The sequence below is a fragment of the Terrapene carolina genome, unplaced genomic scaffold (genome assembly GCF_002925995.2).
Source record: "Terrapene carolina triunguis isolate 2854851 unplaced genomic scaffold, T_m_triunguis-2.0 Scaffold93, whole genome shotgun sequence".
Taxonomy (NCBI): Eukaryota; Metazoa; Chordata; order Testudines; family Emydidae; genus Terrapene; species Terrapene triunguis.
Window position 1 is genome coordinate 6,773,235 of NW_020664444.1, and position 14,360 is coordinate 6,787,594.

Below are 14,360 nucleotides of genomic sequence, written 5' to 3' on the forward strand. Positions count from 1 at the left end.
TTGAGGAGCCAGAACCCAGTATCCTTACTGCAGACATAGACTTAACGTAGCGTGTTTAGGATGGGGGTGCACTGCATATCAGAAGAGGACTGTCACAGGAAAGAGGAAATAGAGGCACAGATCACTATGGTTTCTGCTATTTATCCAGCCAGAGCTACGTTTAAGCAAATCAGAATGCTACTATTTAGAGAGAAAAAAAAAAAAAAAAAAGAAGGATGTACTCAGCACAGCACCCTAGAAGCACAGAGGGCATTTTAGCAGCATGTAAATTGTGAATCCAAAAGTGTTCTAATTAAAACCATTCCTCAGCCTCCTGCTAGGAGTCACCATCTTAAAACAGTGACATTCACGAGGCCAGCCATAGATAGACAAGCCTGCAGCAGATCCAGCGTGAGAAACCGAAAGGGAATAGTTTTTCCTTTCTGATTGTTAAGCTGGTCTTGGAGCGGGGTTGCTACTCTCCTCAACAAGCTAGGAGAGAGAGCAATAGCAGTTCTAACTTAACAGCTTATTTTCAAATGCAATTTACATTTTAAAGACAGCCAGAAGCATGAACTTTTAGAACTCTGCGCAGAGGTGGGGCTCTTTTAAAGGGCTGGCAAAAGTCTATTCTCAATTTTGAGCGATGCCAACTAAAGTTCTTAACCAGAAAAAAAAAACGAACAAAACAAACCACCACAAAAAGACAAGCCCAGACAACCTTTGAAAGACTTGGTCTAGTAATCCTTATGCAGATAGCACTTCCACTGAAGTCTGTAGTAGTTTTGTTTGCATTATGCCCAATGGTGGATCTAGTCTTAAATAGACTCAGCATTCAAGAGGGACCACCTGTACATTTTGGGCTAGGAGAACCACACATGAAAAAAGTCAGAAGGTTGGTAAACGTGCTAGATTTCCAACAACCAGCACATGAGGGAACAATGCTTGGTTTCTGGACTGGAAACTCTTCATGACAGCACCAGACATGTTTCAAAATATATTAGATCTTTTTATTGTAAAGTACATAGACCATAGCTAGTGTTCAAGACACGATACCAAGGAAAACTACCCAAAAAAAGGTTTAAGGAAGGCAAAGCTGTAAAAAAGAAAAAAAAACCCAAAAACTTAAAAATAAAGACCAATCTTTGCAATTGCTGACATTTGGATTCAAGGAATCAAATGGAGGAGAGTTTTACTGTTTAATTATTAAAATTAGGGTACTAAATAAGTTATTAGACCCCAAACTTTGACAACTCATTGAGGCTTCAAGCCAGGATAATGCAGACTGAATGTGGAAAGATGATCAGAAAAACATATTAGAATATCTAACTTCTCCTATTAACTCCTTGAGCTCCAGGAGTCTTATTCGCAGCACTTTAAGTAGCTGGCCAAGAGGCTCACGGCACCAGAATTCCTATGGTCTCTCAGTAAATAGAAGAGGGACACAGATCAGTTGTGATGTTTGTTGAGGCGAGGAACAGACAGTGCTATGCAAGTTAAATGGGAGGCATCTGACACCTAAGCAGAGGGTTCCTGCCTCGAAAGGTCAACCCCTAGACATCCCCAAAGGTACTGAGGGAAGAAGTAGTCTGCTAGTTCTACTGGGGTGACAATATCACACTTCTTCTATGCATCAGCACATCTTTGTGGCTGAGAAGTTTAACAGATTCTTCAAGCTGCTGCAATGCTCTGAAGCATCCTCAAATAGGGTACTCCAGAGAGAATGCAGTCTGGATCCTTTTCCTCCTGAACCAAGAAGGGAGAGATCCACTTCCACCAAGATGCCAGCCAGCATAAAGACGGCCCTTCCCAGGGCATTGCCAAGTCACATTTCCTCACAAGTGCAATCTGCTAGCCCTACACATTGTTCTGGCTATTCTATAGCTTTGAGAAGGAAAAAGCATGTATCCAAAACACACACACAAATCATTTTCATACTCAAAGGCCTAGGGGGCCAATACAAATCTCAGTCCCGTAGTTTGACAGGCCTCAGTAAAGCCAACTAAGACACTTATCCAGAGATTAAAAATCCAAACACAATATACTTCTGAAAAATTGTAATGATGCTGTTAGCGAGAAGGGTCAAGTGGATGGAGCAACTTCAAGTCCAATATTCCTCCCTCTTTCAAACAAGCCTATTCTCTCCTTGAGGAACCCCTCAGAACCACCACTGATGTGAGCAAGAGCTTATGTATGGCCTTCGCAGAGAGAATACACCCTCTAGTCAGCAGTGCAGAAAACGAGATGCTTGCAAGCCCAAACTAACTGAGGGGGGGAAGTGGAGGGAAGCATAGGGCATTAAAAACTGTTACTAAAGTGCAACAAATATCCTAAATACTTTGTAATCGATTGCAGTAAGGGGTGCCTGCAAAGCTTCAAACTTCCAGTTGCTGCAGGACACCTTTAAAAAGAAAAATCCCAAACTATGTAATAGCAGACGTAGGAATTCAGGAGCCCTTTGGTGTAGTATGGAGTATGAGGCCGCTACAAAGAGTTTCAACTCTTGGGGTCAAACAAGGTATTTAGAACATTTTAAAAAGAAACTTAGTTAAACTTAAAGCAAAAGGAAAAATTAATTTCTTAAATCTTCAGTAACGAAAGTTAACTTTTTGGTGTTTTCAAAAATACAGACCAGGCAGCCTGCCACAGCGTTAACAATATCCACTTCATGAGGGAGGGGGATGTCCATCTGACACACCCCTTTGGAAACTGCAATGGCACCTTACACATGCCATCAATATTTATGCCTCACTATTACTCCATTCATAAAAACAAATAGCCAGATCCTTCCCAATTACTCTTCAGCCTGAAAGGAAACAACGAAACTGAAGCTAGATGAGAAATAGCCAGGAGTGGGGGGGAAGGGAGGGAGGGAGGGGGAGTTTTCATAGACTGGAGGCCAATCTCTTCAGCTTTGAGACTCCGGAAAGCCCATGCCTCAATGTCGCCTCATTTTAACTTTGCGGGCTGGACTTCCATCCTCCTCCTCCTCGTCATAGTCCTCCGTGTACTCGTAAGACCTTCGCCAATAGTTCTCAGAGCTGAAGTTGCTCCGTCTCCTATGTTTTGGTAAGAGGACCGAGCGCCTGTTCTCCTCCTTATCCATTTCTAAAATCCGTGGCCTAAGGAAAAGAAGAGAAACATTTGGAGCAGACACTCAGTTGTGAATTTAAGAGAGGTCTCAGACTAGCTGTGTTATTTAAGCTACAATTACTTGAATATTTTGACCAAATAGACCACTTGGAGCACATGGCAGACTGGACTTCCAATACTGTCAGGTCACAACACTGCAGTATTCCTACAAGTACAGAACTCCTGTGGAGTCCAGCACAAGTGAAGCACACTAAAGTCACATGAATGCTGAGGGGAGGATTTTGCCTGTAGTGATGCCTGTTCTTTCTGAATCAACATCACAAGTTATTAAAAGGCTCTTTATTTACTCTTGTCCTACATTGAAGCTGTTAAACTACAAGAGAAACTACCAAACTATGCAACCGCTCTGCCATTCCTTCCTAGGCGTACCTGATTGTACCAAATATTACCCCTTTTATGGGAGATTCCCATTGTGATAAGCACAGGTAAAGAACGTCAGCATTAAGGGCATGATCCCTTTTAAGTCAATGGGATTTTTGCCATTGTTTTTAATGGGAGCAGGACTCCCTATTCCCTTGCTCTTTTAGGAGCTAGTTTACTGTTTCTCTCTCTCTCTCTCTCCCCCTATATATAAATTCCATAAGGGTTGGTTGTTTTTTTTTGTGGCAAGGTTTCTTGCTCTTGGTTCCCTCTCCCCCAGCCCCTGAAACATCTGATACTGGCCACTGTCAATGGCAAACTACTAGACTACATGGACCAATGACCTGATCCGGTACAGCAGTAGTTACTGTCCCCATAACAAATGCATCATGTTGACATCCAAGGATTATGCATGTACTATACTAGAGAGTCTCTTAGGCTACATAAGGGGACAGACCCAAACAGTGTGGGACATAAATGACAGAGTAAGAACATAACCTTCAGGTTAAGGAGAAACAACCTGCCCACCACCACCCATGTTGTACTGACATAGCAACTCTTGCAGTTCCATAAACTGTTTTTTCTGTACGATCAATTGTGTTTATGTTGTTTACTCCACATTAGTTTGTGGTATGTTTCGATGTAACGCTACATTTGTAGAGGTGTCTCTTCTTGGCTTATGCTCATATAGTTAGTCTGGGACTTGAGTGGGATGTTACACAAATAAGACTCCCCTCAAGTGACTGGCTGCAGCATGGGCTGGACCTTGCTGTAGTCAAACCATGAAACCAGGCCAATCTTTTGGTTTTACATGATGTTGAGAAGTCTTAACCCTTGCTAAGGCTCAGAGACACCCCTGGGTACCAGGAATACTGGTTAGACTTTACACGGGACAGCTGGCTTTGAATTATCATGATTCTGCACCACCATTGAAGTATGCCAACATTTCCTCCCCCTATAATAGGAGTTATCACTCCTGGCTAGAAACCATTATATAGGCCAAATGCATCACTGTAGTCACAGGCGAAATCTCATGATGGATAAGATTCCATAAACACATTCTAAGAGACTGGCTCAGCTTCTGGTGCTGCTAGACTAACTGGACCATTTCCAAGAAGGAGTCAGTGTCCAAATCCCTCTTGAAACCAAATCCTGCGAGAGTTCACCAAGAGTTTGGGTATGCAAGGAATGCAGGATTGGGACCACAGCAGGTATGAGAAACATCGCACATTAAAAAAAATACCCTCACTCCTCCCTGCGAGTGAAACCTTTTATCCTTTTCAGAAGTCGTTTCATTTTATACAATAGCTTGGCAAGAAAGGTCAAAATTAGCGGCAGGGAAACTTTATTGTTCTGAATGAGTGCACTACCAAGAGGGCGCTGAATCTATTGCGTCTCAATCCTGCCAACCACTTGACAAGAAAAAATAAACAGCTTAAAATCCAAGCTCAGCTTTAAATTGACAGGGTTGGCTCTAAAACAGCCATTTCGATTAAACAGACCTATATTGCCTAGGAAGTATGTGTGGAGTAAGCAGCCCCGAGGCAGGAAAGGGGAGAAAACTTGAGCAGAACTTTAATGTACAGGAAAAGAAAAAGCCAAACTAAATAGGATAGAAAGAGTATAAGTTGTTACACAATAGCATTATAGGAAGTTATCTTTGCAAGAACCACACCAAGACCTATGAAATGGGCTGTTCTAGCAACTGTGATGACTACCAGGCTGATGGGTGGGTGGCATTTACCATTGTTTTGACATACCAGGAAACTTTGCAGTTCACTGAGACCAGAAGCACTGGAGCCAGATCACTACTTTCACAAGCTCTCATCCTACCTGTGAGCAGCATCAGGGTCTGCTTTGCGATGGGACCGCTTTGGTTTCAGGATCTGATCCCTGTTGCTTCCTGATAGACGGTCAGAGGTGTAACCGGGTGGCAACACAGAGCTGCTCAGCGACTTTGTTTCCAATCGAGGAGCATCTAGTCTTGTTCTGTGAATGTTAAAAGACAAGTGTTTCCAAAAAGTCTTTTGGGGAAGTGCTGACGTATCAAAGTAGCTATTCTGTCTAGTCAAACTGAAGCAGCTCCCCTGATCCAGGCCCACCAGCAAAGTTAAGTGACAAGCAGGATAACGTTCCACAAGGCAAAACTTGCAATCCTCCCCTTCAAACTCCCATTTCCCTATTCAAAAAAAAAAGTTTGCATGGGATCTAGCACACAGAGCTGATATATTGGCCTATATTAACTCAACTATTAATTCTGAGGGTTAATAACTGTTCAGCAACTTAAAACCCTGCATAAAATATCTAGAAGTGATGAAGCAAAATTCCCATCTCTGATCCATATTGCAGTGCCTAGTTTCACCTCTGTGCTCTCCCTACAGATCTAGCTCTCTCGCTGGGATCAGGAGAGCTCACCTGTGCAAATCAACAGCGTTTTGCTGGAGATTTTCTGACAAACTCAACAAAAATATCCAGTAGTCATCAGGTGAAGGTCCGGAAGGAAGTCCAAGCAAGCTGCACCATGGTATCTCAACTAAAATATTCAAGATCTAATCCACACTAGAAGGGAACTGTGCTGATAGTTACATCAATGTGCAATAGGGTCTGGCAAGCACAGTTCAGCTAATACAGAACAATTCTGTCCAGCAGCACTGTTTGCTCAGACACAGATGCAGCTGGCTCAGTTTGCATGCCCAGGAAACAACAGAGCTAGCAGAAGCTATCCTACAGAACACTCAGTAGTATACAGATTCTTAATGTGGTCGCATCACTGCTATGCACAGACACAAGCTTTTGGCTTCAGCAGTATGTCGTTTCAAACATGGACCCAAGCCCTGGCACTGAAAGGATGCAAGACGAAAAGGTACCAGTGCATGTAGTGGAGATGATCCATGCAATCTTTGTGAAAGAAACATGGCTGCAGATTCCTCCTGCTTCCTAATATTATTTTACAATGTGCATCTCCCATAAGGGAAGTTTGCTAAAAATCAGGTCATGGGGTTGGGTTGTAAGAAAGGAGAAAATTAGCTTTCGGGTTATTCTTGAACCCGAATTCAAGAAAATTCAAGAATTCTTGAAAATTCTTAAGTTTTGCAAGCTTGATTTCAACAGGGTCTGAAAAAACTTCAGATCCTTTCAAACTCCAATTACAAACGGTTTGCAGTTGCAGAGCAAACCATCGTCTCCACCAACCCTCACCAGCTTACTCTCTTTGCTGCAGGTACAATGTGTCGACACACGAATAAGGCATGTCCATACAGAGTATGTAGGTTTGTCAATTGCACTGCGCACAGGAAGTAGGTTTGTGTCAGACTAATAACAGTCCAGATTACCTGCCAGTATCTTACTGGAATTCAGATCCAAATCAATTAGTTAGAACACTGAATGCAGAAATGATGGCAGGTCCTATGCTGAACCAGTTTATTGCCATTCCAACACTACTCACAAACATGCCAAACATAACACAAAGTTGTCTGCTTCCGATTCATGAAAGCTATAATCAGCGTTCTGATGGGTAGGCTGACCAGATAGCAAGTGTGAAAAATCAGGACAGGCTGGGGTAATAGGAGCCTATGTAAGAAAAAGACCCAAAAATCAGGACTGTCCCTATAAAATCGGGACATCTGGTCACTCTATGACAGGCATTGTAAGCTGGGCAACAGAACCTCAAAGTTCTTCCTCACCCCCAAGCACTTCATGATGGCTCAAACAAAAATGATTTTATGAAAGAAAGTCAACTTTTGGAGGTGGAATAAAGCTTCTGAGGGCGTGGGATGATATAGCCACCCCCTGAAGTTAATGGATTAAACAAAAAAAAAAAATCCCAAACATTTTGCACAGAAATTAAATATGATTGGAAATGCAAGTCTCAAAGTTTTAATTGGATTACAAAAGAGCATAAAATTTTGACTTGATCCCTCTGAGTTTTTAGGTCTTTTAAAATGTAGCTAGGCAGCAGAGGACACTAAAAAGGAAAGATATGCACAGGCAAGTAAATTATGCAAAGCTAACGTCATTTAACATAGTTTTCTTCTAATGTATTGTACAGGTACAATATGCAAGCAGCATTACAAAGAGCTTGAACTATCATTTGGAAGTTACTTCCAGAGCCTGTTTGAGCAGGTCTCATTAGGTTGCACTAACACACTGCTTATTTCCCTGGTTAGAGTTATGCTAAAAAAAAAAAAAAAAAATGGGTAGGTGTTTTATTTAATTTAGGAGTTTCAGCCCCCTCAGGGCCTCCAACCTCTTAAGCGGAAGACAAATTCCAGCCCTTTCTGTTGCCCTCATGGCCCTGCACTCTAGTACACAGGGAACATTGTAAATATCATTATGTTCTAACTGCACTGAAGCGTTTATGACCTACTTGCTGCTCTCAAAATATTCCACAAAACCGACCAAACGTCAGAGCGTTTCTCCAATACATAGAGTTTTGTTCTACACTCCCTGCCAAGTAAATACAGAGCTTCTAGAGCTTCACGCACAGAACGTATTCAGGAACAAAGACTCAAGACCAAAAGTTTTGCCTGTTGGCCCCTTCACCACATGGCTCGATATACTAGTTCCTAACTATACCAAAGTCTAAAGCTAAGCACCCTTGCCATAATACATTTATCTTGGTGAGAATCAGATTCTCTGGCTACCCAAGCAGACCCTACAGAAAGAACGCGCTTTAGGACATCAATATTATGCTAGCAACAGGCTACCTAAAGGGAAAGTAGCTATTTTCCTGGTTGCACAACACACTATTTAAATCTGCAACAGTCACATGATATAGGATGTGATAAACTTCACCACAGCAATCCGCACTATGGGATGCAAGCGCTTACAAAGGTCACTGCAGTCCTGCGGTGTATGGATGCAGACCAGGTTCAACAGGGAGCAGATGTTCTAGCGTCACAATGGATACGCAATAGCTAAATAAGCTGTAGGGTGCAATGTCTATAGTGTACCCTTTTGCAAACTGGTATATATGCATTTTAGGGATCAGGCCTGGTAGGTGCTATAAAGACTGCAGGAAAAGGGGGATTCCAGATTCCACTCCTTCCTTTTAGACAGATATAACAGCATCCTTCACCACACCAGTCAGTCAAGCAGCTATCAGAATCTTACTCAGTAAAGGCATAGAAGTTCTCATTGTGCTCTCTCCTGCCCTAACTTTGAGCGAAGCAGAGTGTAGGATGCTCAAATACACAAGAGCATTCAATTTCACTGACTAAAAAGCAAGCTCTAGAGGCATTGTTATGCAAGCATTCCCAACACAGTTCTGCCAAGATATGTGAATCCCTGCACTCCTAGGCCTTCTCTAGTATAGACAAGTGCACTGGTTTAATATCAAGTTCAAATCTATTTAAATTGCAATGTAAAAAAAAAAATACACAACAAACAAAAACCAGTGTCATCCTTTGCTTATATTGCATTAGCTGGGCTATCTAGTTACGGAACTAAACAAAACCACAGCCAAGAGCTAAAAACACTTCAAGCATGTTGTGGAAATGGAAAAAGGGATAAAGGGAATTTGAACGCAGATATCTTAGTTTCTAGGAATAGAGCAAGAGTCAGGCTAACACTAACTCTAATAACGCGAGACTTTAAGGCAGGGCCTGGGTGAGTGGGAAAAAACTGTAAAAAAAATACTGTTTTGACCTTGTGTTAAATAAAAATGGAATGCAGACTGTAGCAAAAACTGCTAAAAAAAGTAAAATATCAAAAAGGAATATGTATAAACAAGACGCGGCTGTTGATCATTATTGTATGCAACCAAAGGTATAAATGCTTGACCTAATTGTTGATCAGGCGGAGACCTGCCTAGGAAGGGGGAATCCCTGTCCGTGTGCACTCTCCCCCTTGCAATTGCTTGAGAATAAACGGTCTCTAAATTGTTGCAAACAACCTAAGAGTGAAGACTGTGTTTTCTTCCATAATGTCCACATTATAGGTTTCTCCCAGCTTAGCTACTTTAAATCTAGTTAGTTAAGCCAATGCTCTTCTCTAGTGCAGACAAATCTCTAGGCACCGGCCACTCATGAAGACAGGTTACCGGGCTAGATGGACCATTGGCCTGATCCAGTGTGGCCACTCATGTGCTGAAGTCTGGAAGGCCCACTTCTTCCATAATCCTGCCAATGCACCTCAATCCTGCCCCACAGTACCCCCGCGCCCCTTCAAATATTTCAACAGCTACCGAAATTTGTGAGAGCACCTCTAGTGGCACTAGTCCAGATTGGTTTTGTTTCTCTCTGGCAGCAGCTACTCTCACTCCAGCTAGTATCAACTGCAGCAGCTTTTTGGTTCCTATTAGAATCGCTTTGCCATGTTTATGTACAATGCACAAGAGCTTCTCTCTCTTTACTTCATAGATTCCAGGACCAGAAGGGACCACTGTGATCTTGCATTGTCCGCTGCCCCTACTTCACACCTCTGCCCCGTGTCTCCACAGCTGATTTTGCCTCGCTAATGTCTCAGGGCTGTTGCCTTTCCTGGTCTCATTCCATGGCTTCTCTCTAACCAGATGTCTGAGTCTTCACTTTGCCCTGGAGTTGATCTAACTGGCACTGTGCCACATCTTCCACGAGGCTAGGTTTCCTTGAAACCAGCTAAGCTGCTTGAAAGCTCAGAGGATCTGGAGCCAAATTTCTGACGACTAACCTCACTCTTGCCTGGGCTGCAATTCCAGCAGTCTGCCATTGTGAATACTCCCTTCTGGGTTTTCAGTACTTTAAGCCAGAAGGGCTCCATTGGTTTATACTTTTCTCGTAAGGGGATTTCTTGACAGTGGAATTACTGGTTGGATACCCCACAGAAGGGACAACCCCACAAGTTTTAAAAACAGAGGCTGCTATGTATTTTCAAGTTACTCAAAAGTGGTGTTGTTTCTGCCACCAGGACTCAATAAAACAACAGATACCCAAAGAGGTGGGGGGAGTTAAGAACATAAAAATGGCCATAGAGGGTCAGACCCAATGATCCATCTAGCCCAGGATCCTGTCTTCTGACAGTGGCCTGTGCCAGAAACCTCAGAGGGAACGAGCAGAACAATTACTGTGTGATTCATCCCCTGTTGTGCAGTCCCGGCTTCTGGCAGATGGGAGTTTAGGGACAGCAGAGCATGGGGTAGCATCCCTGACCATCTTGGCTAATAACCATTGATGGATCCAGCCTCCATGAACTCATCTAATTCTTTTTTTCAACCCAGTTATGTTTTTGGCCTTCACAACACCCCGGGCAACGAGTTCCACAGGCTGACTGCGCACTATGTGAATAAATGCTTCCTTATGTTTGTTTTAAACCTGTGGCCTATTAATTTCATCAGCTGACCCTGTCTCGTGTTATATGGAAGTGTTGTTACCCCTTCTTATTCACTTTTTCCCCCATCTTTCATGATGTTCTAGACCTCTATTATATCCCCCCTTAGTCATCTCTTTTCTAAGATGAACAGTCCCGGTCTTTTTAATCTCTCCTCATATGGAAGTTGTTCCACCCCCCTAGTAATTTTTGTTGCCCTTCTCCGCACCTGTTCCAATTCTAATACATCTTTTCTGAAATGGAGCAACCAGAACTGCACACTGTATTGAAGACGTGGGTGTCCCATGGATTTATATAGTGACATTATGATATTTCCCGTCTTATTATCTATCTCTTTCCTATGGGTTCCTAACAATGTCAGCTTTTGACTGCCACTGCACCCTGGGTGGATGTTTTTGGAGAACTATCCATGATAACTCCAAGATCTCTTTTTTGAGTGGTAATAGCTAATTTAGACTCCATCATTTTGTATGTATAGTTGGGATGTTTTTCAATGTGCATTACGGTAGTTTGCACTTACCAACATTGAATTTCATCTGCCCCTTTTTTTTGCCCAGTCACCCAGTTTTGTGAGCTCCATTTGTAACTCTTTGGACTTAACCATTCTGAGTAATTTAGTATCATCTGCAAGCTTTGAGCCTCGCTGTTTACCACTTTTTCCAGATCATTTAGGAGTATGCTGAACAGCACCAGCCCCAGTACAGATCTGTGGGGGACCTTGGTATTTACCTCTCTCCGTTTTGAAAACGGACCATTTATTCCTACCCTTTGCTTCCTGCCTTTTAACTAGTTACTGATCCATGATAGGACCTTCCCTCTTATCCCATGATGGGTTACTTTGTGTAAGAGCCTTTGGTGTGGGACCTTGTCAAAGGCTTTCTGACAGTCTGAATACACTATATCCACTGGATTACCCTTATCCACTTGATTGTTGATACCCTCAAAGAATTCTAATAGATTGGTGAGGCATGATTTCCCTTTACAAAAACCATGTTGACTCTTCTTCAACACACTGTGTTTATCTATGCATGATAACTTTGTTCTTTACTGTAGTTTCAACCAGTTTGCCTAAAGCTGAAATTAGGCTTACCAGCCTGTAATTGCCAGGATCACCTCTAGAGCTTTTTTAAAAATCAGCATAACATTAGCTACCCTTCAGTCATCTGGCATAGAGGCAGATTCAAGTGCTAGGTTACATACCACAGTTGTTAGTTCTGCAATTTCATATTTGAGTTCCTTCAGATCTCTTGGGTAAATACTATCTGGTTCTGGTGACCTTTTACTGTTTAATTTATCAATTTGTTCCAATACCTCCTCTACTGTCACCTCAATCTGGGAAAGTTCCTCAGATTTGTCACTTAAAAAGAATGGCTCAGGTGTGGGGACCTCCCTCACATTCCATGCAAAGAATTAATTTAACTTCTACGCTGCTGAAACTTTAAAGCTATAGGGACAAACACTGGCCAGAAGAAATGGCATCTATTGAATAACATGGTGTTATAAGATAGTGTCATGGGTGATGAGAAAATTTACAGGGCATTACTTCACACTGCCAATCCCTAAAGATCCATTTATAGGCCTAGTTCTGTAATCCATGTGTGTCAGACATCAGCATTTTTATTTCCCTGTTGGAAATGAGTCATCCTCCTCCCAGAGGAAAATAATTTCTCTGGCTTATTATGAAAGATGCCCCATACAGAAATTGATATGGACAATATCTACTTGAAGGGACCATGTCAGGTCATTCAGTACTTAGAGATCATGTAAACAGGCCTTAAATTGAGGCCAAAAATTTAGGGTTTTACAAGGCTGGTTTTATTTTTTTTAAATAAGGCAGCCAACGAAAGACAGCTGTTTGGATGTGAACGTACCCTCTGCAGTGTTTTTGAACATTACAAAAAAAACCACACTGTTGCAAGAGTCAGAAAATGAACCCAAGAACTTACAGTAACAAAGAAGAGGTCAGAACCAGGCAGTCTATTTTCATTGTTCAAAACTAGTTTAGTAAGTAATCAGATATTTAAGATTTAAAATGTTGAATAATCTAATGTTTTAACACAAGTGATTTACCACCTGATACTGTCCCTTTAAAAATGTTCTGAAATGACAGAGTGCTAGAGAGTCAACTTTATTCTTTCTTCCTTGATCTCTCAAAATGCTTTAACACTTACTTTCTAAGGATGATGACAGCTCTCCTCTCCTTGATGTCCTGCGGTCGAATGCAGTGCGTAATTTCATCAGCTGCATATCCACTGGACAAAAAAAAACAAAACAAAAAAACAAGAACTGTGAGTAGGCTGATAAACAAATGATTCCCAGTTTCAGATTCCCAGAATCAAGCAGTGCTACCTACTCTCTAACTTTCATGGTGCAGTTCCTAAACTTCACACTGTTCTGAAAACAAATTAATGTTATCAGCCTTACGTAATTTTCGCTTTCAAGTTCAGGCAGGCTGAGAAACAGATGAAGACATTAACGTTTTTTGGTCCTGGTCATTTTCTGCCACAGGGTGTAAGTACACATCAAAAGAAAATTAACACAAGCCATATTCATAAATAAAGTGACATTTAAAGTATAACCACAGAGTGTACAGTCAGCAGCCTCATTTAGTGAAGTATGATCAGGAGAATTTAAATGAGCAACATACCACCACCACATTACCAAAAGGGATATTCCCATGTAATTCCCTCCATAGAAAGCCATCTCCATTATAATGGAGATAAATGTGGGCAAGCTGTAGACAAGATTCTACTCTGCCTTTTGAGTTTCCCCTTAAGGGTTGTGGCTTTGGGATCACAGGTGAATTTTTAGCCTGGTGAAAAGCAGAGTGGCAAGGAGTCAGAGAATGAGTGCCCTTGCGCTAGAAAGACTAACCTTTCTGTGTCCCCATCAAGTTCAGATACTTCCCTGCATTCCACAACCACTCCCTGCTCAGCTGCCCCAAGCAAGCAACACAGACTGCCCTCCTATGTAACCACAGAGAGACTCTACTGCTGGAGTTAAAGGCCCAGTCATAGAAGCATGCATGAAGATGATTTAGCTAGACTTGTGTCTTTAGACTAATTTCTGTAAAACAAGATACTGTCCTAAGTGCTACATACTATGGGTATTCAGAAGCATTTGAGGTGTATTGTTGGCGCTATCAAGTAGTACAAGTATCAACATTCTCTTTAGAATTCTCTTCTCATGGTTGCCTTTTTGTTGAAAAGTATAGTTTTCAGAGTTCAGTGCAATCAGCAAGGTATGTAGTTTGAGGTTTCACTGAGCAGGGCCACATTTTACGTTAATATGGATGATTGCAGGCAACATCTGCTTAGACAAATTACCTTGTAAGAATTTCTGGAAATGAAACTGTTCTTATGATGTTAATTGAAGGTAAGGAACGAAGCCCACTCAGACTGGGAGGGAAGGGAATGCACCATGCCAGTGCTTCTCCCGCTTTGTTTTTTCCAGAGCAGGGGTGAGCAAACCTTTTGGCCTGAGGGCCACATCGGGGTTCCAAAACTGTATGGAGGGCCGGATAGGGAAGGCAGTGCCTCCTCAAACAGCCTGGCCCCTGCCAA

The 14,360-nt window shown here is 42.1% G+C and overlaps 1 protein-coding gene across 2 annotated transcripts in view; it reads right to left on the bottom strand.

The window, feature by feature from the left end:
* Nucleotides 1–1,056: 1,056 nt before the first annotated feature.
* The window catches only part of ALKBH5 (alkB homolog 5, RNA demethylase), a 22,433-nt gene continuing 9,129 nt past the window's right edge, over nucleotides 1,057–14,360 (bottom strand). For both annotated transcript variants that reach the window (XM_024215030.3, XM_029911257.1), the window contains 3 exons: nucleotides 12,969–13,049; nucleotides 5,326–5,481; nucleotides 1,057–3,101 (listed from right to left, as the gene is read on the bottom strand). In XM_024215030.3, the coding sequence (XP_024070798.1) occupies nucleotides 2,918–3,101; nucleotides 5,326–5,481; nucleotides 12,969–13,049 (421 nt within the window). In that variant the 3' untranslated portion in view covers nucleotides 1,057–2,917. The remainder of the gene's footprint in view (nucleotides 3,102–5,325; nucleotides 5,482–12,968; nucleotides 13,050–14,360) is intronic.